The sequence below is a fragment of the Symphalangus syndactylus genome, chromosome 8 (genome assembly GCF_028878055.3).
Source record: "Symphalangus syndactylus isolate Jambi chromosome 8, NHGRI_mSymSyn1-v2.1_pri, whole genome shotgun sequence".
NCBI classification, from domain to species: Eukaryota; Metazoa; Chordata; class Mammalia; order Primates; family Hylobatidae; genus Symphalangus; species Symphalangus syndactylus.
Window position 1 is genome coordinate 75,619,180 of NC_072430.2, and position 27,283 is coordinate 75,646,462.

Consider the following 27,283-nt stretch of genomic DNA (forward strand, 5'->3'; position numbering starts at 1 on the left):
TACTGCCTTGGTGTTAACTTTAACTCCTGCCAAATAATGCTTTAAATTATTTAAACTTTAAAAAGGTGTGTCAACGCATACATTGCAGGTAAATTCATGTTCCAGTAAGTTTTGTTTTCTTTGTATGTTAAAAATCTAACTATGGAAAACATTCTAGCTTGGTTTGAGAGTCTAATCGTACAAAATGCTTTATTTCCTAAAATCGTTTTGAGAGAAAACCAAAATGCTACCACACTGCAACAAAATACTAAAAAATTATTTTCTATGTCAGTTGACATATTTTTATTTAGATTTTGCCTAAGATGCCACATGAAGCCTATATAAGGCATTTTTTCCCTAAAACTTATGTATGTATGTACATATATAGATGTTTTACTTCCTAAAAAGTCTACTTCACGCCTTCACCAAATGTGCAGCAGCGTGATTCACAGGTTCACCACTGGAAAATAGCCCTTCTTAAAATTCCGCCAATGTTGGGTCAAAGATCTTACACTATAACACATACTACACTGTGAGCACGGATCAACAGACGAGAATACTTTATACAAAAGCTTCTCGACGGAAGAAGGCCTTGGAGTGGGAAACCTAAAGGAGGGGACACACTACATGTCCCAGCACACCTTGCGACGCCCAGCGACCACAATTCCCATAATGCACTGCTCGTCGCACGCAGGTTTTCCTTGTTGCCGGGGCTTGTAGTTCTTCTCGGTCGTGTCAGTTTGTAAGGCGAGGGCGGAAGTTGGATTCATTGCCTGAGAATATTAGGCGTAGTTTTCCAGTTTTTGGCAAAGCGGCAATATTTAAGGCCCCTGGGTTGGCTGTGTTCTTTGTTTTATCTAGCGGCTTCTGCTTTACAACAGGTAAGTCACGGAGGGGCTACAATTCCTCGCAGCTGGGCCCCACCTTTTATTTCTGGGAACGACCTCGTTCTGGTGAGGGTATTTGTCCCTAAGCTCTCGCCGTAGCAGCCGCCGCCCATCCCTCTTTGTGTGCTTTGGAAAGCCGCGGAGCTGGTGGTGGCTACGGTTGGTGTTGGGGGCTTAGGCGAGGGACGTTATCGGGAAGTTGCAGGAGGGAGGACTCTTCCCCATCCAGTCACCTGACAGGTGGGTTGACTGTTCTTCCCTCAAGGCCTCCCTGCCTGTGTTCCACGTCGCAACTCGAAGGGCGGCTTGGCAGTTCCTGCTGACATCCCCGCCCGGCCCGGCTTTGGGGAGGAAAAGCGGGGAGACCTGGGTGCGGTGACTCATTGCGGCCCGGCGAGAGGAGTCCACTCCTTTCCCTTCTCGACCCTCCAGAGGCGGCCTGGGGAGCCTTGAGGCTTGTTCGGCGCTCACTGGCTTCTTCTCCTGGACGCCTTGCCCTGGACCGCGCCCTCCTGGCCGTGACCCCAGGGGAGAAAGTGATTCGTTTTCGCCTTGCCCCATTTTACAAATTAAGGCCATCTGTACTTGCCTTGATAGTGTCTCCCCTCCCCTTATGTGTGATGGAAAGTCCCCGAACATGGAGGTTCTAGCACAAAACTCTAGAGACTTTCTCTTCTCTTGAGTTTTAAGAACGTGAACATGTCAGTCATGAAGGTAGGCTCTGGCTTCTGTGAGGGTGAGAGGATTGGTCAGCTATAGTTCAGGTGTTCTAGACTTTGTTGTTGGGCTTTAACTAAGAATAAGCTTATTTTAATATCAGTTAGTGTTGGTATATCTATTTTGCAGTTGACGTTGAACAAAAAATAATGTGCCTAGCGTAGCATACAGTTACGCATAGAAGTTCTCCTCACCAGCCGTTTGTATGGAGCTGTTTAGAGGTGTAGAAAGGGTGGAATAAGAAACACGGTCTCTTGCTTTTAGTTTGTTCAAACAAATCTTGGAAGATATTGTGTATATATTTCAGGTCTGCCATGTCAACTTTTCATCCTTTTCGTATGCTTGAAAATTATCAATTCGCTTGCCAGTCTTAATGGAGTTTAGTAGCTGAAATTTCCTTTATCCGCTTGTTAGTAGGTGAACTCCTCTTGACTGACCTTTATTCAGATTTAACAATTGTGCTTTTTAAGAGATTTCTCTTAAACTCTGGAAATACAGTTTTCCAGAGGTTATTCTCCTAGTTTTCTTCTCTAAAGCATTTAATATTTCACTTGTATAGAGACATTGAAAGAGATTGATCATTAGGCAATAAGTCAATCATGTGGAGAAGGTAACGAGTTCCTGGCTCCTGCCTTATGCTCAGCTGCTAGGCTACTTAAAAAAAAAAAAATCCTAATTCATTTCTTCTTCCTAAAACTCAAGCTGAAGTAGTGTTTATGCAATTGGTTTTTGAAGCTCAGTTTGTAATTCTGTCTACCGTATCCATTATTCATTAGCCAGTGTCAATTGTAATGTTAAGGTCATTCTGCTGGATGTTGTGAAGGCAACAAAAATAACTAAAAAAGTCCCTGATTTCAAGTACATTACAATCTAATAGGGAACATTTCAGGTATGTCCACAAATAATTGTACTAAAAGTGCCATCAGAGGTATAGGTAAGGTGTTATTGTGGAGAAATACAGTCATTTGATTTGATAGCTAATGATGGTAACTCCTGCGTTTTGGTTGTCTTTAGTATTACTACAGCACTTTTAGAACTTGCGGGAATTTTCAGTTTGACTTATTGTTTTTTATCAAGTTTCTATGAATGCAATAGAATTGGTAATAGTTTTGATCTGTGTCATATAGCGTAAGAGCTTCTAAATGCCAAACCATGTCCTCTGTTTTAAGAGCCAGTTTCGACCTTTATCATGGGTACCTAATATATTGTCATCAAAAACTTTGAGACATTGTGTTCAGTTTGTGTATGCAAACATTAAAGTGCTTACTATGGGCTGGCTTCTATGCTCAGCTCTAGGTAATATTATATATATTTGTTTATACATTTTTTAAGTCTTAGTAATAATATATATGCTTCCTTTATTTTATCTTTAAAAGTTTATTTTTTAGAGACTCTCTGTTGCCCAAGCTGGAGTGCAGTGGCATGATCACGGCTCACTGCAGCCTTGACTTCCTGGGCTCCAGCAATCCTTCCAAGTAGTTGGGACTACAGGCACATGCCACCATGCCGCCTAAGTTTTTATTTTTCTTTCCTTTTTTTTTTTTTTTTTTTTTTTTAGAGATGGGATCTTGCTATGTTGCCCAGGCTGGTCTCAAACTCATGGCCTGAAGCAGCCCTCCCACTTTAGCCTCCGAAAGTAAGCTACTGCCCAGCCCCATTATTTTAAAAGTAAGGTTTTTGTGCTTTTTTGAGATAGCATTGAACTATATGGCCTTTTGGGACAGTTCTCTTCTTGGAACACTAGTTTTTTCAACTGTGCTGCTTTTACTAACATAATGATTACATGTTTCTAAGGTCACAAACATGTCAGACAAAAGTGAATTAAAGGCTGAGTTGGAACGTAAGAAGCAGCGACTGGCCCAAATCAGAGAGGAAAAGAAGAGAAAAGAAGAAGAAAGGAAAAAAAAAGAAGTATGTTTGATTTTTTTCTTAAATAAACAACATAAAGTAATTGGGTTTTATTTCACATATTTATATATTTACATATAGATTGGTGCAAAAGTAATCGTGGTTAAAAGTAATGGAAAAATTGTGATTACTTTTGCACAAACGTAATAATTTCAGGATAGTTAAAAATCTAGCCGTTCTGACTGCAGACCTAGCACTATAAGTGAATCTTACTTTAAAGAAGCAAGATATGTGAAAATGACAAAACTGATAAAATATGATTTTTAAAAACAATTTCATATAGATTGATGCATTTCTAAAATTTGATTTATAAAAGTTCAATTTAATATTCTAGGAATATATTTATTATAAAGTAAGATACATCTGTATTTTTTTTTTGTTTTGGAGTTTTTGTTTTTTTTTTTGAGACAGGGTCTCACTGTGTCACTCAGACTGGAGTGCAGTGGTGTGAGCACAACTCACTACAGCCTCAACCTCCCCTGACTCAGGTGATCCTTCCACTTCAGCCTCTGGGGTAGCTGGGACTACAGGCGCATGTCACTATGCTAGGCTAATTTTTGTATTTTTTTTTTAGACGAGGTTTTGCCATGTTACCCAGGCTGGTCTTGAACTCCTGAACTCAAGCAGTCCTCCTGCCTAGGCTTCCCAAAGTGTTGGGATTACAGGCGCGAGCCACTGCACTCAGCCAAGACGTCTATATTATAATAGCTCATAAATATGGTGTATTTATATATATCATAACTTAGTTTGGACTTTGAATTTATCTGAATATTTTGCTAGTCTGAACTGCTAATTTGTCAGAATGGATAATATTAATGGCAAATAAAATATACATAGTAGATGATTTAATTGACTAAGGGATTTGTTCTTATCTCTTATGAGTTAGTTATTGAAATATTTTTACCGAGTAGTAGGTTTGATGGTACCATAAAGGTGGACCAGGTACTTCTTTTGATTTTTTGTGTCAAAAATATGCATCACATTATATACAGCAAATGTACATTGACCCTGAGCTGGAGACATTTTACTTGTTCCTGCATTGAAATATATTTTTATCCCTATGGAAACTCTGTGTACTTTTACTACAGATATGTTTTAAATAGTTACTGTAAGGAAGTTTTTCCTGTGTGTCTTTAGGACCAAGTTTTTATATGCGGTAGCCTAAATAATAGCCAAGACTGTCAGAAATCTCTTGGGGACTAAGAGAAAAATAAGTAGTAGAAAAGTTGAAGTTACAATTTATGTGCAACATTACTATGATGCTGTTAAGGCCTGTAATTGAAGAATTGGCTAGTTTATTCTGAACCTTTCTGTGATACATTATAAGAGGGTTGGAGCTTTACATTAGCTATTAGATTAAAAGGTGACTGGTAGAAGCATGATTCAGGTTGGCAGAGCTATTCCACAATAATATTTATAGCCCTAAACATTTCCGTGCTGAGAGCAAATTTCATTTTTGTTTTCTAATGATGGCCATAACTGGCAAAAATGGCTTCTAAAGGATATCTATTGCATGATTTATACCTAATTTAAAGCTTGTAAAACTATTGAGTCACACAGACCAATGGGAAAATAACAAAGTTTATAAAAATGTTACAAGAGATAATACAGTGGTATTAAACTGTGAGTCTATTAATATATTTTTATCAACAGTGAAGCATCAGCTTGATATTACAACCTGTTTTGTTATTTTGATTAATTTTTCTGATGACTTTTAAGTCAAAATGGTATAGAATATTGTGGCTAACAAAATTCACTCCAGACAATGTCTGAGTAATAGTTGTCTAGGTGGCGTAGGGATTTGAGATTTACATAAAAAAAACTTTTTCTTGGAAAGCTTACATTTTACTTGAGATGTCTTGGATGATCTGAGAGTATTGAGGTTTATCTAGTTTATCCAGAAGATTGTGCTAAAACTATAAATAGCTGAGATAAAAGCTGGCAAAAATTTTCATAACAAAATGTTTTGTGCTATGCAGAAGTGAGTTTAATTTTACAAAACCCAATCCTAAATAAAATGAAGACTTTATACAGAAGTTTGTGATACTCTTTTTCAACAAATCATATTGTCATTTACTTAAAATTTGTTACCTCTTAAATAATTACACTTTAATTTTTTCATTGTATGTGATATTGTATCTAACCTTTTGTGCCACTTGGGGGAAGTTGTCTATTATTCCTGACCATAGACAGCAATTTCATACTGTCGTTAATTTGAAGTTGACTGTACTTCTTGAATTTGTCTGTTAGGAAAATTTTTGTGGAAACTCCTTGATTACATATAAAGATAGAGCAGTTTAGTACATATCATTTGGAGGTTATTTACTAGAACTCTATTGAGAATGGTTTTCATTTAATGACTATAAAAAAGAACTTAACCTGTACTCAAAACTAAGTTCATGCCTTAAAAGTATATAGTGTTAGCATATTATTTAAAACATTTTTGCAAACAAATTTTTCATACTATATGTAAACATAAGTTTTTAACCTAAACATTTCAGACTGATCAGAAGAAGGAAGCTGTTGTTCCTGTGCAAGAAGAATCAGATCTTGAAAAAAAAAGAAGAGAAGCTGAAGCATTGCTTCAAAGCATGGGGCTAACTCCAGAATCCCCCATTGGTAAGGTTAAGAATATATCCATTTATAAGAGATAGGCATAGATTCTGTTCATCTCAGACATAGCTGAGTGGGTTGACTTGATATATTTTACATATTTTTCTTGTGTCTCTAAAATTATTAATCTTATAATTTATTTGGAATTGTCTTTTTTTCAAATATGCTAGTACATGGTTATTTTGTTTGTTCAAAAGAGCTGCAAGAGTAATTATTAACATATACTGAACTACCAATTGACTTCTCTTATTAAATCAGTAATTTATTTCAACAAACATTTGTTAAGCAAGTTTTATGTGCCATACTGTGTTAAGCTCAAAGATAACTAGGGTTCCTGATCTGAACTCTATATTCCTTTCTGGAGATTAGAGAGAGATACAATCAGACTTATATTGTTAGTATGCAAAATATATTAGTATTCAAAGGTACAGGAGTGGAAGGATAAGCTTATAGCCTTCTGCTGTTAATGCTAATAAGGGAGATAATTTTGTAGCTTATTTTTGCAGTGATTTGACTTAATCTTATTATTTTTCTGGGTTATTCATTTTGATAACTGTACTAGACCAAAAAAGCTGAAAAAGTAGAGGTACACGGGACAGTCTAGTTACATATCAGGGACAAATGCCTACTTAAAATAGTTCTGTGCTGGGTGCTGTTACATAGTATTTTAGTTTAACATGGCCTTTATCCTTTAGAGACCTAACATTTTAGGGCTAGTCAGTGGGCTAATTTTATCTAGTGCAGGAGACAAATACTGGAGATTGTAAATGCTCTATGCTTGTTGTGAAACTGCAACATAACTGTCCTTAGACCTGATATTTCTAAAAGGTTTCAAGATGAAAAGGCTGGCTACTCTCATGGTCAGCTTCATTGTTATTTCTTTCAGCTCATTTTCCTTTTCTTGTAGAATTTGAAGACTGAAGTATATTAATTTTATGTATTTATTCAATAAGCTTATGTTGAATATGCAATTTTAAAAGTAAATGAATCAGAACACTTACTTTCTTATAACTAAACCAAGTTGTTTGTTAGCCTTTGTTTGAGTTACCTTTTTTTTCCGTGCATTGGCTTTTGTTTTTCTCCTATAGGATTTTTTTCTTTTATGTTCTTCTTAAGACTTTAGTTTCACTGAACTCACTTGTTCATATTTCTTTCTTTTCTTTCTTTTTTTTTTTTTTTTTTTGAGACTGAGTCTCACTCTCTCTCTCCCAGGCTGTAGTGCAGTAGCACAATCTCGGCTCACTGCAACCTCCACCTCCCGGGTTCAAGTGATTCTTCTGCCTCAGCCTCCTGAGTAGCTGGGACTACAGGCTTGCGCCACCACGCCAGCTAATTTTTGTACTTTTAGTAGAGACAGGGTTTTACCATATTGACCAGGCTGGTCTCGAACTCCTGACCTCATGATCCGCCCACCCCTAAAGTGTTCATATTTCTTAATTTATGGCCGGGTTAGTTCTTTGTGTTGCTATAAAGAAATACTGAGGCTGGGTAACTTGAAAAGAGGTGGCTGGGCGGGGTGGCTCACGCCTGTAATCCCAGCACTTTGGGAGGCTGAGGCGGGCGGATCACCTGAGGTCGAGAGTTCGAGACTAGCCTGACCAACATGGAGAAACCCCGTCTCTACTAAAAGTACAAAATTAGGTGCGCGTGGTGGTGCATGCCTGTAATCCCAGCTACTCAGGAGGCTGAGGCAGGAGAATTGCTTGAACCTGGGAGGCAGAGGTTGTGGTGAGCTGAGATCTGGCCATTGCACTCCAGCCTGGGCAACAGGAGTGAAACTCCGTCTCAAAAAAAAAGAAAAGAGGTTTAATTGGCTCATGGTTCTGCAAGCTTTACAGGAAGCATGGTGCTGGCTTCTTTTGGCAAGGCCTTAGGAAGCTTCCAATCATGGCAGAAGGCAAAGGGGCATCAGCATGTCTCATGCAGTGAGCAAGAGCAAGAGGTGGGGGGAGGTGCCATACAGTTTTAAACAAAACCATGAGGGATCCGCCTCCATGACCGAAACATCTCCCACTAGGCCCCACTTCCAACACTGGGGATTACATCTCAACAAGAGATTTGGAGGGGATGTCCAAACTGTATCAATGGCCCATCTCCATCATTAATTCTTGAAAGACCATTCTTTAGGGTTTGTGTATGTGTCCCTCATTTCTCATCTCTAATTCCATTCTCATTCCCACTAATGCATTAAGTGCCCACTTTTGCAGTTTTTGTTTGTTCGTTTGTTTGTTTTTTTTGAGACGGAGTCTTGCCCTGTCACCCAGGCTGGAGTGCAATGGCATGATCTCAGCTCACTGCAACCTCTACCTCCCGGGTTCAAGCGATTCTCCTGCCTCAGCCTCCCAAGTAGCTGGGATTACAGGCATGTGCCACTACACCTGACTAACTTTTTGTATCTTTAGGAGAGACGGGCTTTTACCATGTTGGCCAGGCTGGTCTCGAACTCCTGACCTCGTGATCCGCCCTCTTCAGCCTCCCAAAGTGCTTGGATTACAGGTGTTAGCCACCATGCCGGCCCACTTTTGAATTTTTAACATACATCCTTCAGATTATGCTCTGTTTTTCAAGGTTTCACATATCTCTGTGTATGTATACTTTATATATATATAAATGGCATAGTGCTGTATGTCTTTTGTTTATTCCATGTTGCTATGTACATATTTAGTTATTTCTAATATACAGTATCCTATTATGTACCACATTTTACTTATCCATTCCCCCAGTGCTATGCACTCAGTTTCCTTTTGTCTCTTTGCTTTATTATCATAAGCAATGCTGCAAAAAATACGTGTTTTTTCCCTTGAGGACTGTGGAATACTTTCTCTGGGGTGTATGCCCAAGAATTGACTTGCTATGTTATTGTATATAAGACTTAGCTTAATTAGGTTCTGCATGTCAGTCTCCAGAATGGCTACAAAGTTTACCCTCCCACTACCAGTGCATGAAAAAGTAACTGCTTTACCATATTCACATCATGACTGGATACTATCCAGCTTTCTAATTTTTGCTAACTTGATGAGTATAAAGTGGTACACTAAAATGTTTTAATATACATTTATCTGATTACAGTGAGGTTGACCACCTCTTTATATATCTTTTAACCATTCAAGTTTTCCTTTCTGCGAATTGCATATTCATATCCTTCTCCCCATTTACAACAATTGAGGTTCTTTATCTTCTGATTTGTAGGCATTCTTTGTGTATTTTGTATATTTTAGGGAGGACTTTTGTCTGTTTTAGTCTTTTAAAAAACCCTTCTCCTAATCTGTTAACTGTTTATAATATTCTTCATTGAACAGAATCCTCTATTTTGATATGGTCAAATCCTTCATTTTGATATGGTCAAATCTAGCAATTACAGGCTAAGTATTCCTAATCCAAAAATTCAGCATTCAAAATGCCCCAAAATCTGAAACATTTTAAGCACCAAGATGACACTCAAAAGAAATACTGATTAGAGAATTTCAGATTTCAGATTTTTAAGTTAGGATACTGAACTGCTAGGTATAATGCAAATAGTCAAAAATCCAAAATAATCTATCACCTTTGGTCCCAAGCATTTTGGGTAAGGGATACTAAACCTGTATAACCCTTTTTTGTGTGTTTTTGGTCTTTTTTAAAAAGAAATCCTTTCCTACGTTGTGGATGCAAATATATTCTTCTGTGTTTTTCCTGTTAATTCTTGTGTTTTTCCTATTAATTTTATAGTTTTACCCTTCACAAGGAGATATTTGGGTTATATTTTTTAGAATAGCATGAGGTAGGGATCCAACCTAATTTTTCTCTATATAGTTAGCTAATTTTCTCAGTGCCGTTTATTAGTCTATCTTTTCCCCCACTGAAGTCTGATGCAAACTTTGTCATACAGTAAATTCCCATATATTTATGGGCATTTCTGGGCTCTCTATTTTCACTATGAATCTATTTGTTTGATTCTACACAACCCAGTTTTAATTACTGCACCTTTGTATTATATTCTAATTTCTGATATAGAAAATCACCCCCTTTGTTCCTTTTACAAAATAGTCCTAGGTTCACAAACATTTTTCTTCCCCTCGAGAAATTTAGTTTGTTTCCCTCCAAAGTGTTGCTGTACCATACATACATTGCATTGCTATATGTTTTTTATTTTTTTAATTATTATTATTATTATTTTTTTTTTTTTTTTGAGACAAGGTCTTGCTCTGTCACTTAGGCTGGAATGCAGTGGTGCAAACATGGCTTGTTATAGCCTCAACCACCCAGGCTCAAGCGATCCTCTCACCTCAGCCTCCCAAGTAGCTGGGACCATAGGTGCACACCATCATGCCCAACTAATTTTTTTTTTTTTTTGTAGAGATGGGGTCTCACTATGTTGCCAGGGCTGGCCTTGAACTCCTGGGCTCAAGTGATCCTCCTGCCTTGGCCTCCCAACGTGCTGAGATTACAGGCATGAGCCGCTACACCCTTCCTAATTTTTAAAAATCTAGAATATTCTCCACACACATACTACTTTTTCCCTCATGATATCTGCTTGAAGAGGGTGGGCCAATTGGTTTGTAGACTGTCTCGCCTCCTGGGTTTGTCTGATGGCATTCTGACATTTAGCTTTTATCCCTTATATTTCCTTTAAACTGGAAGTTAGATTAAAAAGCTCAATTTTGATCTAATTTGAACTGTGCGTGTCACACCTGTCATCCCATTACTTTGGGATATAAGAGAGAAAGGGAGAAGGAAGAAAGATATTTGGGAGGCTGAGGTGAGTGGATCACTTGAGCCCAGGAGTTCAAGACCAGCGTGGGCAACATGGCAAGACCCTGTCTCTACAAAAAAAAAAAAAAAAAATTAGCCAGGCATGATAGCAGGCACCTATAGTCCCAGCTACTGTGGAGGTTGAGGTGGGAGGATCAATTGAGTTTGCAAGGTCGAGGTACTGGCCATGATCGCACTACTAAACTCTAGCCTGAGCGACGCAGCAAGACCCTATCTCAAGAAAAGAAAAGAAAAGAAGCTTGATTCACTTTAGGCTGAACTTTTTTGGCAAGAAAATCTCATAAGTGATGTTGTGTCCTTCATATTGTATCATATCAGTAGCACATCTCTGGCTATTGAGCAATGCTAAGCTTGATTATTGGATTACAACTGTGATAACCTGATCTCTCCATCATAATTACCCCCTTGTGACTAATAGGTAATATCTGAGGGTGATACTTGGGCACTATGGGACTATTCATTTCTTTATCAGCCTTTTATCTGATGGTGTTAATACTCATCGATGATCCTTATCTAAGTTATTTGATTAGGAGTTGCAGCATTGTTTTTGTAATTCTGCCATTCTTTCTGCATTTATTGGCTAAAGCTCTTCTCTAAAGGGGAGCTTTCTCTCAATAACTGGGGGTTTTGGTTACGCTAAATGTTAGAAAAGCAGGAGACATGTTTACTTTTTTGCTTTAATTACTAATAGTCACCTCTAGGCATGGCAGATGATTTTTGCATGTATTTTATCTCTTTTTTTTATTTTTTTGAGACAGGGTTTCACCTTGTCACCCATGCTGGAATGCAGTGGTGCAATTTTGGCTCCCTGCAACCTCTGCCTCCCAGGCTTAAGCAGTTCTCCCACTTCAGCCACCCGAGTAGCTAGGACTACAGGCACATGCTGCCACCACACCCCGCTAATTTTTGAATTTTTAGTAGAAACAGGGTCTCGCAGGCCAGGCACGGTGGCTCACGCCTGTAATCCCAGCACTTTGGGAGGCCAAGGCAGGTGGATCACGAGGTCAGGAGATCGAGACCATCCTGGCTAACATGGTGAAACCCCATCTCTACTAAAAATACAAAAAATTAGCCATGCGTGGTGGTGGGCGCCTGTGGTCCTAGCTACTTGGGAGGCTGAGACAGGAGAATGGCGTCAACCCGGGAGGCAGAGCTTGCAGTGAGCCGAGATGGCGCCACTGCACTCCAGCCTGAGTGACAGAGCGAGACTCTGTCTCAAAAGAAAAGAAAAGAAACGGTCTCACTGTGCTGCCTAGTTTGGTCTTGAGCTCCTGAGCTCAAGCAATCCACCCACCTCAGCCTCCCGTAGTGTTAGGATTACTGGTGTGAGCCACCACTCCTGGCCTGCATGTATTTTAAAAATAGATTAGCTTGGCTGGGCATGGTGGCTCACGCCTGTAATCCCAGCACTTTGGGAGGCTGAGGCAGGCGGATCCTAAGGTCAGGAGTTCGAGACCAGCCTGGCCAAAATGGTGAAACCCCGTCTCTACTAAAAATACAAAAAAAATCAGCTGGGCGTGGTGGCAGGCGCCTGTAATCCCAGCTACTCTGGAGGGTGAGGCAGGAGAATCACTTGAAGCCAGGAGGCAGAGGTTGCAGTGAGCTGAGATCGTGCCATTGCACTCCAGCCTGGGCAACAGAGTGAGACTCCGTCTCAAAAAAAAAAAAAAAAGAAAAAGAAAAGATTAGCTAATATTTTATTGAGGGTTTTTTGTATATGTACTAATGAATGAAATTTGCCTTTGATTTTCTTGTACTGTCCATGTTCATTGGTCATGATGGTTGTGGTTTTAAAATAAATTGGTCAGTTTTTGCTTTTGCTATTTTGTAGAATAATTTATAAAAGATGCCTGTTTCTTAAAAGCTCGATAGATTTCCATTTTAAAACTGCCTTGATTATGACTTTTTTCTATACAGTAGAGAGCAGGGGTTATTCATCATTTGGAGAGAGTGTGTGTGTGTGTGTGTGTGTGTATGTGTGTGTGTGTGGCAGCAGGCGGGGGTGCAGTTCAGAGACAGGGTCTCAGTCTGTGACCGAGACTGGAGTACAGTGGTGTGATCTCAGCTCATTGTAGCTTCAGACTCCTGGGCTCAAGTCCTCCTGCCTCAGCCTTCTAAGTAGCTGGGACTACAGGCGGGTATCACCATGCCTGGCTAGTTTAAAAAAATTTTTTTGTATAGATGGGGTCTTGCTATGTTACCCAGGCTGGTTTCAAGTTCCTGGCCTCAAGTGATCCTCCCGCCTTGGCCTCCCTAACTGCTCAAGTTTTTTTAATGGTTATAGTCTCTTCAGATTTTCTATTTCATCTTTTATCTGTTTTTTCTCCCCAAAACAACAATAAATATTTATTATCTCTTATAGTTTCTGCTGGTCAAGAATTGGGTAGCAGCTTAGCTAGGTAGTTCTGGCTTAGGTTCTCTCGCTGGGTCAAAGTCAAGATTTCAGTTAGAGCTTTAGTGATCTGAAGTCTTGACTGAGGCTCGAGGACTTGCTTTCATGGTGGTTCATTCACATGGCTGGCAAGTCGGTGTTGGTTGCTAGTGGGACAGCTGAGTTCCCATCCTTGTGGGCTACTCCACAGATCTACTTGAGTATCCTTGTAGCATGTTAGCTGGGTTCTCCCAGAGTGAGCAATCCAAGAGAAAAAGAGAGTCAGAATAAAACTGTCCTTTTTATGACTTAGATTTGGAAGTCACAAAGCATCACCTCTGCCACATTCTGTCCATTGGAAGAGAAACTAAGTCCAGCCCACATTCACAGAGAATTTACTCATAAATCAAAGTCACAAATTTTTGAGGGATTTTCTGAGAGATTTCAACATTTAAAAAAATTGTAGCCTTATAAGTGATAAAAGGCATTTTAATAGACTTTTAAGCAGGATAGTGTCTTAGATGGCTCACTAAACCAAACTACTGTAGAGATTAAAGACTGGCTTGTTTAATCGTAACTATAACCAGCTTTCAATTATCCTAGGTTTTTTTTTTTTTTTTTTTTGAGACGGAGTCTTGCTGTGTCGCCCAGGCTGGAGTACAGTGGCATGATCTTGGCTCACTGCAAGCTTCACCCGCTGGGTTCCTGCCCTTCTCCTGCCTCAGCATCCAAAGTAGCTGGGACTACAGGCGCCCGCCACCACGCCCAGCTAATTTTTTGTATTTTTGGTAGAGATGGGGTTTCACTGTGTTAGCCAGGATGGTCTCGATCTCCTGACCTCGTGATCTGCCCGCCTCGGCCTCCCAAAGTGCTGGGATTACAGGTGTGAGCCACTGTGCCCGGCCAATTATCCTAGTTTTATAGCCTGTCTTGGGTGACTCTGATTTTTGAGAGTTGACTCAGAGAAAAGTTGGTTAAAATAAAAAATATGTCTTGATAAACCATTTGTAGCCAATAACAAACTGATTTTATCTTAATGGATTAGAACTCAAAATCCATTAAGTTTTTGGGGGTTTTCCCATTAAGTTTTCCATTAATTTGCTGGGGGTAAATATTGTAGTATTAGTATTGTATTTTTATATTCATCTTGAATGGGCATGTTTAGACTATAAACTTTAAAAGAGATCATTCCCTTGCTATTTTTCTTTTTTTTGGAGACAGAGTCTTGCTCTCTCTCCCTGGGTGCAGTGCAGTGGCATGAGCTCCACCTCCCAGGTTCAAGTGATTCCCCTGCCTCAGCCACCTGAGTAGCTGGGATTACAGACATCTGCCACCAAGCCCAGCTAATTTTTGTATTTTTGGTAGAGACGGGGTTTCACCATGTTGGCTGGGCTAGTCTTGAACTCCTGACCTCAAGTGATCCGCTCGCCTGGTCCTCCCAAAGTGCTGGGATTACAGGCGTGAGCCACTGTGCCCAGCCCCTTGCTGTTTTTCTTTATGCCAACTTTTTTTTGTTTGTTTATGAGTGTAGATATGAGAGAGAAAGGGAGAAGGAAGAAAGATACCACTAAACCTCATACTATTAGTTTAATGTTATTACTAAATTTAGCCATGGAGAGATAATTTAGTAAGTAGCTACTTTTTAAAATAAAAATGTCCCTAGTGAACATGATTGGCTATAGAAAGGTTTTGAAGAACATTTTTTATGTGATTTAAACTTTGTTGAATATTTGGATTAGTTATAAGACTGGGGAAGGTAGCATATTTTATCTCCAGTCATTTTATAAATAGATTATTAATAAAAAAATTTTTACAGAATATATTATCTGGCATAATTTTCAACAAAGGTTTTTCTCAGTGGGGCGGAATAGTATCTTCTTGATTAAATATTAGCTTATCTATTGTGAACTATTTGACTTCAGAGTTTTTAGCTGTCAGTAATTAAGAGTGGAGACTCAATTCTGGTCAAGATAGAACATTGTAGGGAGCAGTAAATAAATATGCTTTGAAAAACAAGCCAAATGTCATTGCTTTAATTTATTTAGCTTATGATATCTATTTGAAATTTTCAGTAATGTGAAGGCATGTGAGATTGTGTTTATCAAAGCAGCATGAGCTGATTAACAATTGAATTACCAGTTTCTCCAAATAGCTATGAACAAAGGGTTGGCTGTTCCTTCCCAGAAAAGGTTAACACTGTATTTAGATTTAAGAATTTAAGTTTCCAAATTAGATCTACATCTTTTCCTTTCTTTGAGGTTCTTATTTCAAAATGATGTTTCCCTTTCTTATTGGCAGATTTACCATTATAGTGGAACCTGTGAAGGGTTAAAGGCTTTCTGAAGATCTCATTACCCTTAGAAAATTAGGCTAAGTGCCTAATAACATAATCCTTAAAACATATGCCTACAAGTCCAGTATTTATTTGTAATTTGGCCTGAAAAATACAGGATATGGATGAAGGCCATGGCTTTCAAACCTTTTTTGACGGTAAACTACAAAAAATCTATTTTGTATCATGACTCAGGATGGATACTTGTTTTTCTTTTCAATATAGAATGTACTCCTTGAGTATTTATTAAATATTTTTAAATCTTAGAGGTGTAAAAACACTGGGTTTATTTTAAAAAATCAATCTATTGTTTTCCTAAAGTGGATTTTTTTTTTCTTACTAAAAACAATTGGTTTAAAGAAAAAAGAGATACAGCTAATCAAACCTCTCATAACTTTGCTGGTAGTTTTTTTTTTTTTTTTTTTTTTTACAGAGTCTCACTCTGTTGTTCAGGCTGGAGTACAGTGACACAAACCGTAGCTTCTACCTCCAGCCTCAAGCAATACTTTCACCTCAGCCTCCCAAGTAGCTTGGACTACAGGTTCACACTACCATAGTCATCTAATTTTTTTGTTTTTGTAGCAATGGGGACTCACCCATCTCTACAGGCTGGGTGTGCAGGCTGGTATCAAACTCCTGGCTTTAAGCGATCCTCCTGCCTTGACCTTCTAAGATGCTGGGATTACAGGCATGAGTCACCGTCCCCGCCTACTGGCAGATTCTTAATTATTTGGTAACTTGATGACTTTTTGTTAGAGATTCTTGAGAGCAAGGAGAATATATTACTTACATTTTTACCTCTGGTGCCAGCACAGGCTAGACACCTAAATTTTTGTTCCATCATTACTAGGTCATATGTCTTACCACCTGGTAAGGGCGAATTAAAGCCTTTCTGCTTTAGGACAACAACTAAATCATATTGTTTAATTATTTTTTGAGACAGGGCCTCACTCTGTTACCTAGGCTGAAATACAGTGGTGCAACCATGGCTCACTGCAGCCTTGACCTCCTGGGCTCAAACAATCCTCCCACCTCAGCCTCCTGAGTAGCTGGGATTACAACCATGTGCCACCATGCCCAGCTAATTTTTTGTAGAGACAGAGTCTTGTTATGCTGGCCAGACTTGTCTCAAATTTCTAGGATCAAGGAATGCTTTTGCCTCAGTCCCCCAAAGTGCTGAGATTATAGGCATGACACATCACACGCGGGCTAAAATGTTATTTTCACTTATTAATTTCTTTTTTTTTTTAATGTAATGCTCTGAATCACATTGACAAGGAGAATAAAGGAAATGAAACTCTTACGAGAGATTAGTAGAGGATATTTAAACCTCATTATGAATAGAAGGAGCAAGGGGAAGGGAGAAATTAATATTTCAGAGAGTTAAGATTTAAAGTAATATCTTTCAGAAGGTCAAAAAAAAAAGTAAGGTATGAAAAATAAGTAGTTATTTAAATTTTAATATTCCAGGCCAGGAACATTTGTGTCCAGAAGGGGGCATTATTGTAACGTGGGCTATGTTTGAGTACTGAGTATCGTTGATGACCTTAGAAGATACTTCACAACTTTGGGTTCCACGCATCCCAAAAGCTCGCTCCTTCCATTTCACAGTCTTCTACCAACACTCCCATTCCCTATATTCACCTTCCTTAGCTGTCTACCTTTTCCAGGTCTTTCTTCCTGATAAAAACCCCTTCTTGCCAGAGGCTTTCTTCTACTTGAAAAATAATTCAGCTATGTGCCATCCTTTGCCCTTGAGACTTCTGTGTAGTTCTAAGTGGTTGACCCAGACTTAATGCTAATTCTAAATCTAGGTGCATTCCCAGGTCCTTTGTGGTCTAAAAATATTCTAGTTGTTTCTTCACAGGCCAGAAACCAGCAGTGTTAATTTTATATCCTTGGAAGGGCAAGGTCTAAGCTGGCAGGAAAGGCTTTCTTGATTGCCTTTTCGTCCTGGATAGTTAAAGAGGTACAGTCTTTTTCACATTACTTACATGATCAGTGACTGCCATGATTTAGTTTTTTTTCTTTTCTTTTTTTCTTCTGCGACAGTTGTCAAAGAAGAGAATAGGTATCTGTGCTCTAAACTTCTAAGAAGCTGAAATTCATTAACATATTCACCTATGTTTATATTAATTCCTTTATTTTATACCATTTAAAGCCTGTTTTAGGCTGTTTTATATGCAGAACTGTGGAGTAAAGGTAATCTGATTGAATCACTGTTCTTACTAAGCAGATCATATCTCAGATACTTGGCAAACATTAATTAGTAATGGTTTATGTTATTTTCAAGGCTGATTAGGCTTACAAACCGTCCTTAAAAATGAATTCCAGAAGTGAGTCTTTTCTTACATTTGAGCACCTATGAGTTGATTAGTGTTTCTGTTTTGTTTTTGCCTCCTGAATGCATGCATTCATTTGTTCTCAGGGGTTTATTGAAGTCTGGGAATATAGTGGTATTTGCCTTCTTGCATAATTCTAGTATTCTTTGATTTTTCTAGATTAATTGGGTTAAAATGTAGCAGTCACCAAATAACACTATCATTCCCTTTTTTAAAAATTAATATTCCTCCTTTTGTAATAATTTTTTTCTAGGATTGTCCCTTCTGTGGTATACATTATTTATTATTGCAAAATGTAGCTGTGGCTCAGATAATAACTAAGAGTCCTTTATAGAGTCTTTTCCATCATTTGGCTTGAAACTATATTTGGGAGAAAGAAGATAGTTCTGGGATGGAGATATTTATATAATTACAAATTTGAAGTCACTGTGATTTATTTTGCATTTGGCTAAGAAACTGTGATAATATGGTAGCATCACCCTTTTGATTTATTTTTTATTTCTGAAACTTTTATTTCAGAACTGGCTGTTAATATATCTATTTATGTCTGTATAATTAGTATTTAGCCTGTTTCTGTAAAGAATTTTGATTAACATTTTTTTAAAATGTAGTCTTTAACCAAGTAAAACACTGTTGAACTTGTTCAGTGGAGTCATTGATACTTGAAATCATCAGAAAGGGGGAAGAGCATGTTAAACTGAAAACGAATTCTCTAGTTCACCACAAATAGATTGATGGGAATTTTACTAATTTTCTTCCAACCTCTGATACATACACTTGGAAAAATTGTTTTTCTGAGTATGAAATTAGGTATGTAATTTAAAGCATACAAAATTTCTTCTTTAAAAATCTTGAAAACATTGTGGTGCCTCACTATAATTTAATAAACATTTATTTGTGTTTACAGCACAGTAGGCAAACAACTGTTATGTATTACTCTATTCCTATATCAGTTGGGACTTAGACTAGGGGAAGCCTCACAGTGAAAGATGGACAAAAAGGTGAAGAAATGTAACCTAAGATAAATTAAGGGACATTAATATTCTTCTACTTTAGATAAAAATCATTTTTAGATACTTTGAATTACACATACAGCACGTACCACAGTGCCACCTACATGTAAACTATAGGAAGCTATCTGGTCTTATAGTTGTTTCTGACAGATTTAATCACAATATTAGAAACATTGATTATGTTTTTATAGTCCTTTGAAATTTAAGCAGTTAGCCACTGTATCTTAGGAAAGAAATATTCTAGTTGTGATTTTTTTTTCTTCTAATCTTATTGGTGTCAATTAGAATTTACCATTGAAAAAACAAGGATGATCAGTTTTATACTTATGTTTAAGATGTGAGCCATCATAATATATTATACATTTTGATAGATTACCAAACCCACTATTTTTACTGCAGCATGTAAAAACATTTAGACATAATTTTAAGGTTCAATGAATGTGACTGTCTTAAAAAACACAGACTTTTAATTAAATACTTATTTTTTTAGTTCCTATATGACTAGGAACTTGCCTTCTTTTCAGTAGACTATTAAAAGAAGGGCTTTCAGCTCAGCATAAACTGTATTAGTCACTTAATATCATACACTGAAAAATTATTTTGAAAAGATACTTGGGATTGGGGACAGTTATGATAAAATTTAACCAGAAGATGGCAGTGATGATCCTCCTATACTCCCTGCAACGGTAATCAAAAAGTTTTACAAATGTCATAGCATGAGATGTGCACGTTCAGCTGTTGTTATATAATGTTAAAAGTTGAGGATCTAGGGGAAAGCACTTGTTTATTTTATATACTATGAAAAATGTGTATTTTTCTATAAGAAGGGATTAAGAATATTTTGGGTGTCTGTATCTTTGTCTGTACACTTCAGTTTTTTCTGAATACTGGGGTAAGGAAGTTCCCATAAGTCTTGCCTTGTTTATTTGCATGCATCACTTTATGTTATGCATAATGTCTAGAAGGCATGCTGTTTTATGGCCTGTTTGCATTTTTCACCCAAATTGCTGGAAACTAATGAACATTTTAAAGGAGCCATTCCTTTAGCTGCAGTCATTTCTCTAAATTGACATCTTTTTTGGGGGGGAGGCAGTGAAATCATTTTAAACATTACTTTTTGAAAGAAAAAATTATTAGACAAAAGTTAATATTTCAAAATAAATCTTGAGAAACCAGAGATTAAATAACTTAATGAAACATATTTCAGAGTTGAATTTTGGCAGCAATTGTAAATAATATTTATAATCTGGTGACATTAAAAGTGAAAAGTTACAAGGGGGAGAAGGAATGCTCTCCTTTGAAAATTAGTGGCCACATTTGGTGATGGATGAGATGAAGATGCATCCTTCCATAATCTTGCCTTTTTAAAAAAATTATAAAGCTCAAATGCATTTTGCCAGAAAAATTGCATGAATCTTCAGCATGCATTGTTAACTTTTTGTCTTTTCCCCTTTCTTTCTGCTGTTCATTTTCATTCATATATTTTTGATTTTTGGTTTGCCATTGTTCTTTTCTTTTTTGTTAATTACTTCATTAAATTATTTTTGAAACGTCATAAGCTGAGCAACCTCTCCGTGTAGTAACAGCGGATACCTGTCTATTTCACTATTTAGTCCCTCCTCCTATGTCTCCATCCTCCAAATCTGTGAGCACTCCAAGTGAAGCTGGAAGCCAAGACTCTGGAGATGGCGCCGTGGGATCTAGGTACAGTAATTTTCCTTTTAACGTTTTAATGATAGAATGCATTCAGTGCCCAAATACTGTTGATACTTTAAAGGGACTCTAAATAGTTGTGTCTAATTAGTCCTAACATTTTAAAATCAAAAATGGCATAGAAATTCTCTGTTGGACATTGGGAGAAAAAAAAGATTTTGTTTTTGTTTTTTTTTTTTTTTTACAATATTTTAACTGTCACATTTAATTAACTTAGTACTAGATAGTCAACTGGTTTTATGCTAATTATTTTCTATTAAAAATAAAGATATTAATGCATTTAGATTTTTCTGTTTAAACAAACTTTTTGTTGATTATTACATGAATGTTTTGGGTGTAAATAGTGTAAAACCTCTCTCTTGTGCTTGATTCTCCATTCAGTAATTGAAAATGTAAACAATTCTGTTAAACAGCTCAATTCTGTTCTATTAAGTCATTAGTTCTGCTAATTAGGATAGAGAATAATAATGCATAAAATGTCAAGAGTAAGGAGTAACTGCTAAGGACAACATTGAGAATGTTTACTGTCAAGCATTCCTGAACTTGCATCTTCCTTGTAAAATTACATTTCGTGTTTGTTTTAGGATCCTGCATACATGTTGGGACTTGCTTTTCAAAAGTTCAGTAAGATTTCAGCTTTCTTTCAAAGATCATGTTGGGAAAAGTATTACTACTTATATTCCTCTTTATCACACACACACACACACACACACACACACACACAAAATAGTGAGTATTAAATGGTATCATACTTTTTACCTTCTGAAATGAAATTAAACATAGGTAGTCAAAATCCACAAAATCCACAGAAAAAATAGGTAGTCAAAATTAAGAATGCTTATTTTGGGCCAGGAAGTTGCGTGTCCTCACCAAGAAAATCTCTTAACACACCTTTTAATAAGACATAAACTGTTAGAAGTTTTATGCTTTTTGTGCCTGAGTCCCTCTAGTTGAAGTTACAAACCAGTAATAAATATCTAAAAGACAGGGCAAGAAAAAAAAAAGCAAGGTGGCTGGATGATCTATAAACTCAATACTTCAAGCAGCTCTTGAATAATCAGGTTATCATTAACAATTAAAAGGCACATAAAGCTTGCCAGCTTGAATTTGAGTAGTGCTTTCCAAATAGAACCAAAATTGCAAATCTAAGCTATACTATCTTTGGAGGTAAATGACATAACTCTTTCGTTTAAGAAAAATCAAAATTTTCTTTTTAGAAATAATGTTATTACCTTATAAAATAGTATGTATTACAGAATAAAGACAATTTATCTAGTGTAAATTCATTTTTATAGGGTAAAAATTTTTTTCATATTTTGTACTTCTATATTTTTATACAAATATGTTATTATTCCTTTATTTTTTATTTTTTTTTGCAGACAGGGTCTCTGTCACCCAGACTGGAGTGCAGTGGCGCAATCTTGGCTCACTGCAACCTCTGCCTCCTGGGCTCAAACGATCCTCCCACATCAGCCTCCTGAGTAGCTGGGACTGCAGGCATGTGCCACCATGCCTGGCTAATTTTTGTATTTTTTGTAGAGACAGGGTTTTGCCATATTGCCCAGGCTGGACTTGAATTCCCAGACTCAAGTGATCCACCCACCTTGGCCTCCCAAAGTGCTGGGATTATAGGCATGAGCCACTGCACCCAGCCACTATTCCTTTAGATAATTAATAATCAACTGGCATTTTTAAGTGAAAGCATTTTTTTTTCCCTTCTACAGCATCACTATAGTAAAAATATTTCCCAAGATAAAAAATTACTGTATTTATTAAATGTCTTTATTTGATATTATACATTATTTTTATGTAGATACTATACTGTGTACATTATGACTCATCGTTCCTGATTTTGAATAGTAGATTATTTTAATTCAGTGTCAGCACATTTGCTTTCAAAAGTACTTTGACACTTAAGTTTTTTAAATTAATGTGAATTAAAGCATGTCCCCATGAGTTTTATGGACAACCCAGAGATTATTAGAGACCTTTTAGAATATTGTAAATTAATACAGGGAGTAATAATGGTAAGAAAAATATTTATTCATGTATAGAACAAATATTCATTAAGTTACAAACTTTATTAAATACTATGGTTTACCACAGAAGATAAAACATTCATGGTCCTTGCTTTCATAGAATTTACATTGTAGTGATTACATCATTAATTTAAAGATACTGTTGACTTTATTGAAAAGCCCTAAGGGTAGTGTGCTAACCTGTGTTTAGTGTGAAGTGTAGTTTTAATGATAAATTGTAAAACACAAAAACAAATAGTTAATATTTTTAAAAGTATTTGTTCTTGTTAGATAATGAATACAAAATTGGTTTCTTGTGAGTTTAACAGAGAGAAAAATCCTCTTTTTGAGTGAGATGACCTTACATCTTTTTTTTTTCTTTGAAATGGCATTTCCTTCTTGTTGCCTAGGCTGGAGTGCAGTGGCACGATCTTGGCTCACTGCAACCTCCACCTCCCAGGTTCAAGCGATTCTCCTGCCTCAGCCTCCCAAGTAACTGGGATTACAAGCATGCACCACCGCGCCCAGCTAATTTTGTATTTTTAGTAAAGACAGGGTTTCGCCATGTTGGCCAGGCTGGTCTCGAACTCCTGACCTCAGGTGATCCACCCACCTCAGCCTCCCAAAGTGCTGGGGTTGCAGGCTTGAGCCACTGCACCCAGCCACATCTTTTTAACCTTAATATGTACATTGTCTCCTTCAAGAGCACAGACTCACTTGGAAACATTAATTTTCAAGAGGGCTGAATATATTCATTTTTATGTATACACACACACACAATAATAGAAAATGATGGATTCTACTAAATCATATCCAGCTTTCATAGAGGTAATTAATATTGTGATGGTGATATTGGCAGTGAAATAATGCATTTCTAAATATGTGACATTTAAAAAGAGTGCCGAGGTCTGAGAATGAAACCTAATGAACTCATATTGAGCAAACACGATGCTAATGTAAGAATCAAGACAATTAGAAGAAATATAATAGGCAAATGCATGAAGACGTGAGATGTGTGCATGCACCTGTACGTGCAACTTCAGTTGGCCAAGATGGTCTAAGATTAGTACACTTAGGGAGTAGGAATAGATACGACATTATAAAATATGCTATCTAAACGTGTTTGAATCACTCTAAGTGCCAAGAATTTCTGTTGGGACTGGTGGTAATTTATGAATAAATATAAAAGGCCATGAGAAATGATCTCTCTCTAACTTTGCAGATTAGGAAGCTGCATTACATTTGTTATCTCAAAAATTTAGGAACAATTATTTGGTGGGGTAATCCAGGCCTCTTCTTCCTTTTTTCCTTTTTTTTTTTTTTTTCTTTTTTTTTTTCTTTTTTGAGTCAGAGTCTTGCTCTGTTGTCCGGGCTGGGGTGCAATGGCATGATCTCAGCTCACTTCAATCTTTGCCTCCTGGATTCAAGCAATTCTCCTGCCTCAGTCTCCCCAGTAGCTGGGATTACAGGTGTGTGTCACCATACCCAGCTACCTTTTTTTTTTTTTTAAATCCTTTTAAATTCTAGGGTACATGTGCACAACGTGCAGGTTTGTTACATATGTATACTTGTGCCATGTTGGTGTGCTGCACCCATTAACTCGTCATTTACATTAGGTATGTCTCCTAATGCTATCCCTCCCCCCTCCCCCCACCCCACGACAGGCCCCAGTGTGTGATGTTCCCCTTCCTATGTCCAAGTGTTCTCATTGTTCAGTTCCCACCCGTGAGTGAGAACATGCGGTGTTTGGTTTTTTGTCCTTGCAATAGTTTGCTGAGAATGATGGTTTCCAGCTACTTTTTGATTTTTTGTAGAGACGGAGTTTCATCATGTTGGCCAGGCTGGTCTCGAACTCCTGACCTCAAGTGATCTGCCCACCTCGGCCTCCCAAAGTGCCAGGATGACTGGTGTGAGCCACCACGCCTGGCCCATTTTTCCATTTTTGATCAGTTTACTTCTCAAGCTTTGTACTTGGAATTGTACTCTATATGCCTGAAGATGCCCCTAATAAATGTAATCATATACATGTGTGTCCAGTGCATTTTCAGTACTGGCTGTATTTTGAGGTACAGTCTTACTTGATTTTAGACTAAAATGACATCCTCAACAAGGAATTATATGTCGTTGATAACAGAGCTCTTACATAATGTAAATGACAGAACATTCCTTGGAGACCATCTCATAGAACTTTTGATTTAACAAAGCCTAAGCTTGTTGCTATTTATTGCTTAGTACAAAGTAGATCTTCACTGTGGCTGCTTCCTACATTGCATACACATAACCTTGTTTAAATTCCAAGATCTTTCTTTATATTTTTTAAATGAGGGATTTCTCTAGATTAATTTATTATTATTTTTCTTGATAAATTATATAGGCTGGTAGAGAAACCATTAAAACCATTGTTGTATTAAAACATTGTAGCAACTAAAACTAGTTATACATTATAACGTCTTACATAAGTGAAAAATATATTTGAGAAAAATGGTAATACTAAATGTATTATGCTTAACTTTTTTTAGTGGGGACTATGAGCATTATACAGTACCATACATAATTATCTTATATATTGCTAACCTATATAAATGCCAATATGATAAAGTACGTTTTGTTCTATTAGTAACTAAGTTTGGCTTAAGTGGAAAAGATCCTCTGTAAGTTACTTAGCCAGCAGGGGATGCTAAAACTTATCACTCAATATTTAGGATTGACATTTGAACATAAAATATTTTTCCAGGGAAAAATCTATTTTTTCCTAGTGACAGAAATCTTTAGTTGTTTTCTTCAAGCAGATGATATGTAAGCCCAAGGCAGTGCTTAACCCATAAATTACAGAAGGGTCACATTTTGGAAACTTTAGCTATTTTGTATCCCAGTGGGATAGTCTTTGGTTTTATTACCAAAAGGCTTATGTGTTGACTCATTTCCTTTACCAGTATGACAATTTCCTGCACACATGTAATGCTTTGGGGAAGATTAGAATATGTTAACTAAGATGTTTAAATGTGTTTGTTTTCATTAGGAATCTTAAAATTTCAACCATTTTATAGCCTAGCTTGTTATCCATAAATAATTACTTGGGTTGTCTGACTTTAGTTGTTCTAAAGCAGATCTATTATTATACAATATTAGTTTCCCATAATCTGCAAATATTGTCTTTTAACTATTCTGGGTTGTATGCTTGCATCTTTAACCATAGGAAGCCTATTGCATGCACTAGATGATTGAGTGACCTGGTGGATTTCTTGTTTTGTTTTTTGATTTTTTTTTAATACTAACCAGAACATGTGTTTTTTAGTTGTGAATAGTACTTTAGCTTTAGCTATTCATAGAATGTATTTGCTTGACTAACTTATGGCCTTTTTTGCTAATGCTTCATGGTTGTCCTACAACCATTTAGGACGCTGCATTGGGATACAGATCCATCAGTTCTTCAGCTTCACTCAGATTCCGATTTGGGGTATTGAATAGATTTTTTACCTTCCCTGTTTTATAATGAATTTGATTCTTTGTGAAACTGTCCTAATTTTATTTTGCTTAAGTTTATAATATTGTATCATGTAGTAAGGACGAGAGTTATAGTTTACTGTGACACCTCATTTATCCAGTATCTTTAGTGAAAGAATATTCTATGTGATGTTCTAGGTACCCTAAGTCCATTTAAGTGTCCAAACGTTTAAAATTATTTCTACATTTTTAATACAAGTTTTCTAAGATGTATTAAAAAACTTCTCAGACTTTTTCTAATATTCTACTTGTAATTGAACCTTTTCAGGGTTACTCGATATGAATATTAATTTATTTTTCTGTATTAAAATTCACTGATGATTTCTAAGATTTTAAGAATAACGGAGATGCTGGTCCTTACACTGTTCATTCATTCATTACTATTTATTCATGAATCTAGAATAAAACTATTCATGAATCTAGAATAAATAAATGAGTGAATGAGTGGATTAATAGATTATTCAAGGAATGTATGAATGAATATTCTTAATACAATTGTCATTGAGCCCCTAGGTTAAATAAATAAATTCTTTCTTCCTTTTTGTTTTGTTTTTTGGCATATTTTCTTAGCGAAATGTTAGAAAACTAATGCTTTATAGTTTCTGTATGTCTTTTTTTTTTAGAGTTTTAAAACTTGTTCTTTTAGAAGTTAGTGTTGTAAGCTGTTATGTATGGTTTTTTAATTTTGTTGACATAGAGATAAGATTATTCATCCATTCATTCATTCAATTATTTATTCTAGATTCTAATGCAAATTATAAATGTTTGCTGCTGCCATTTTACCTGACTCAGATAGCCCTTTTCCCCTGATAATTTACAGCTTCGAAAACATATGAATATACCTTTTGGATTGTGTCTAAAGTAAGGTAAATAAGCCTTGATTTGAGGCATGTAAGAAAAATACATGAGTTTCTTGTACATGAACTGGAAGCCCTCTGTATTGGCCACACTGAGGCTTCCCCCTCTTGCCTCCCATTGCTTCCTTATTTTCAGTAAAAGTGGCTTTTGGATAAGTGAGGTATTACTTCCCTACCCACCTCCTCCTATAAAATCTTGGAATATTTTGTTTGTTTAGTATTATGTTTTTTTCTGTTAGACTCTGTATGCATTCAAGTTGGTAATTGGTTCCTAATA

The 27,283-nt window shown here is 36.8% G+C and overlaps 1 protein-coding gene across 15 annotated transcripts in view; it reads left to right on the plus strand.

Moving 5' to 3' along the window:
• The first annotated feature begins 693 nt into the window (after positions 1 to 693).
• DYNC1I2 (dynein cytoplasmic 1 intermediate chain 2) overlaps positions 694 to 27,283 on the plus strand; it is a 62,353-nt gene continuing 35,763 nt past the window's right edge. Inside the window, exons 1-6 of one of the 15 annotated variants that reach the window (XM_063644699.1) lie at positions 962 to 1,580; positions 3,378 to 3,494; positions 5,993 to 6,110; positions 19,789 to 19,806; positions 20,528 to 20,618; positions 26,043 to 26,102. In XM_063644699.1, coding sequence (XP_063500769.1) covers positions 1,566 to 1,580; positions 3,378 to 3,494; positions 5,993 to 6,110; positions 19,789 to 19,806; positions 20,528 to 20,618; positions 26,043 to 26,102 — 419 coding nt within the window. In that variant the 5' untranslated portion in view covers positions 962 to 1,565. Of the gene's footprint in view, positions 861 to 945; positions 1,581 to 3,377; positions 3,495 to 5,992; positions 6,111 to 19,788; positions 19,807 to 20,473; positions 20,619 to 26,042; positions 26,103 to 27,283 lie in introns of those variants that run through there. The other 14 variants (XM_055289722.2, XM_055289721.2, XM_055289720.2 and 11 more) reach the window with 14 other exon arrangements.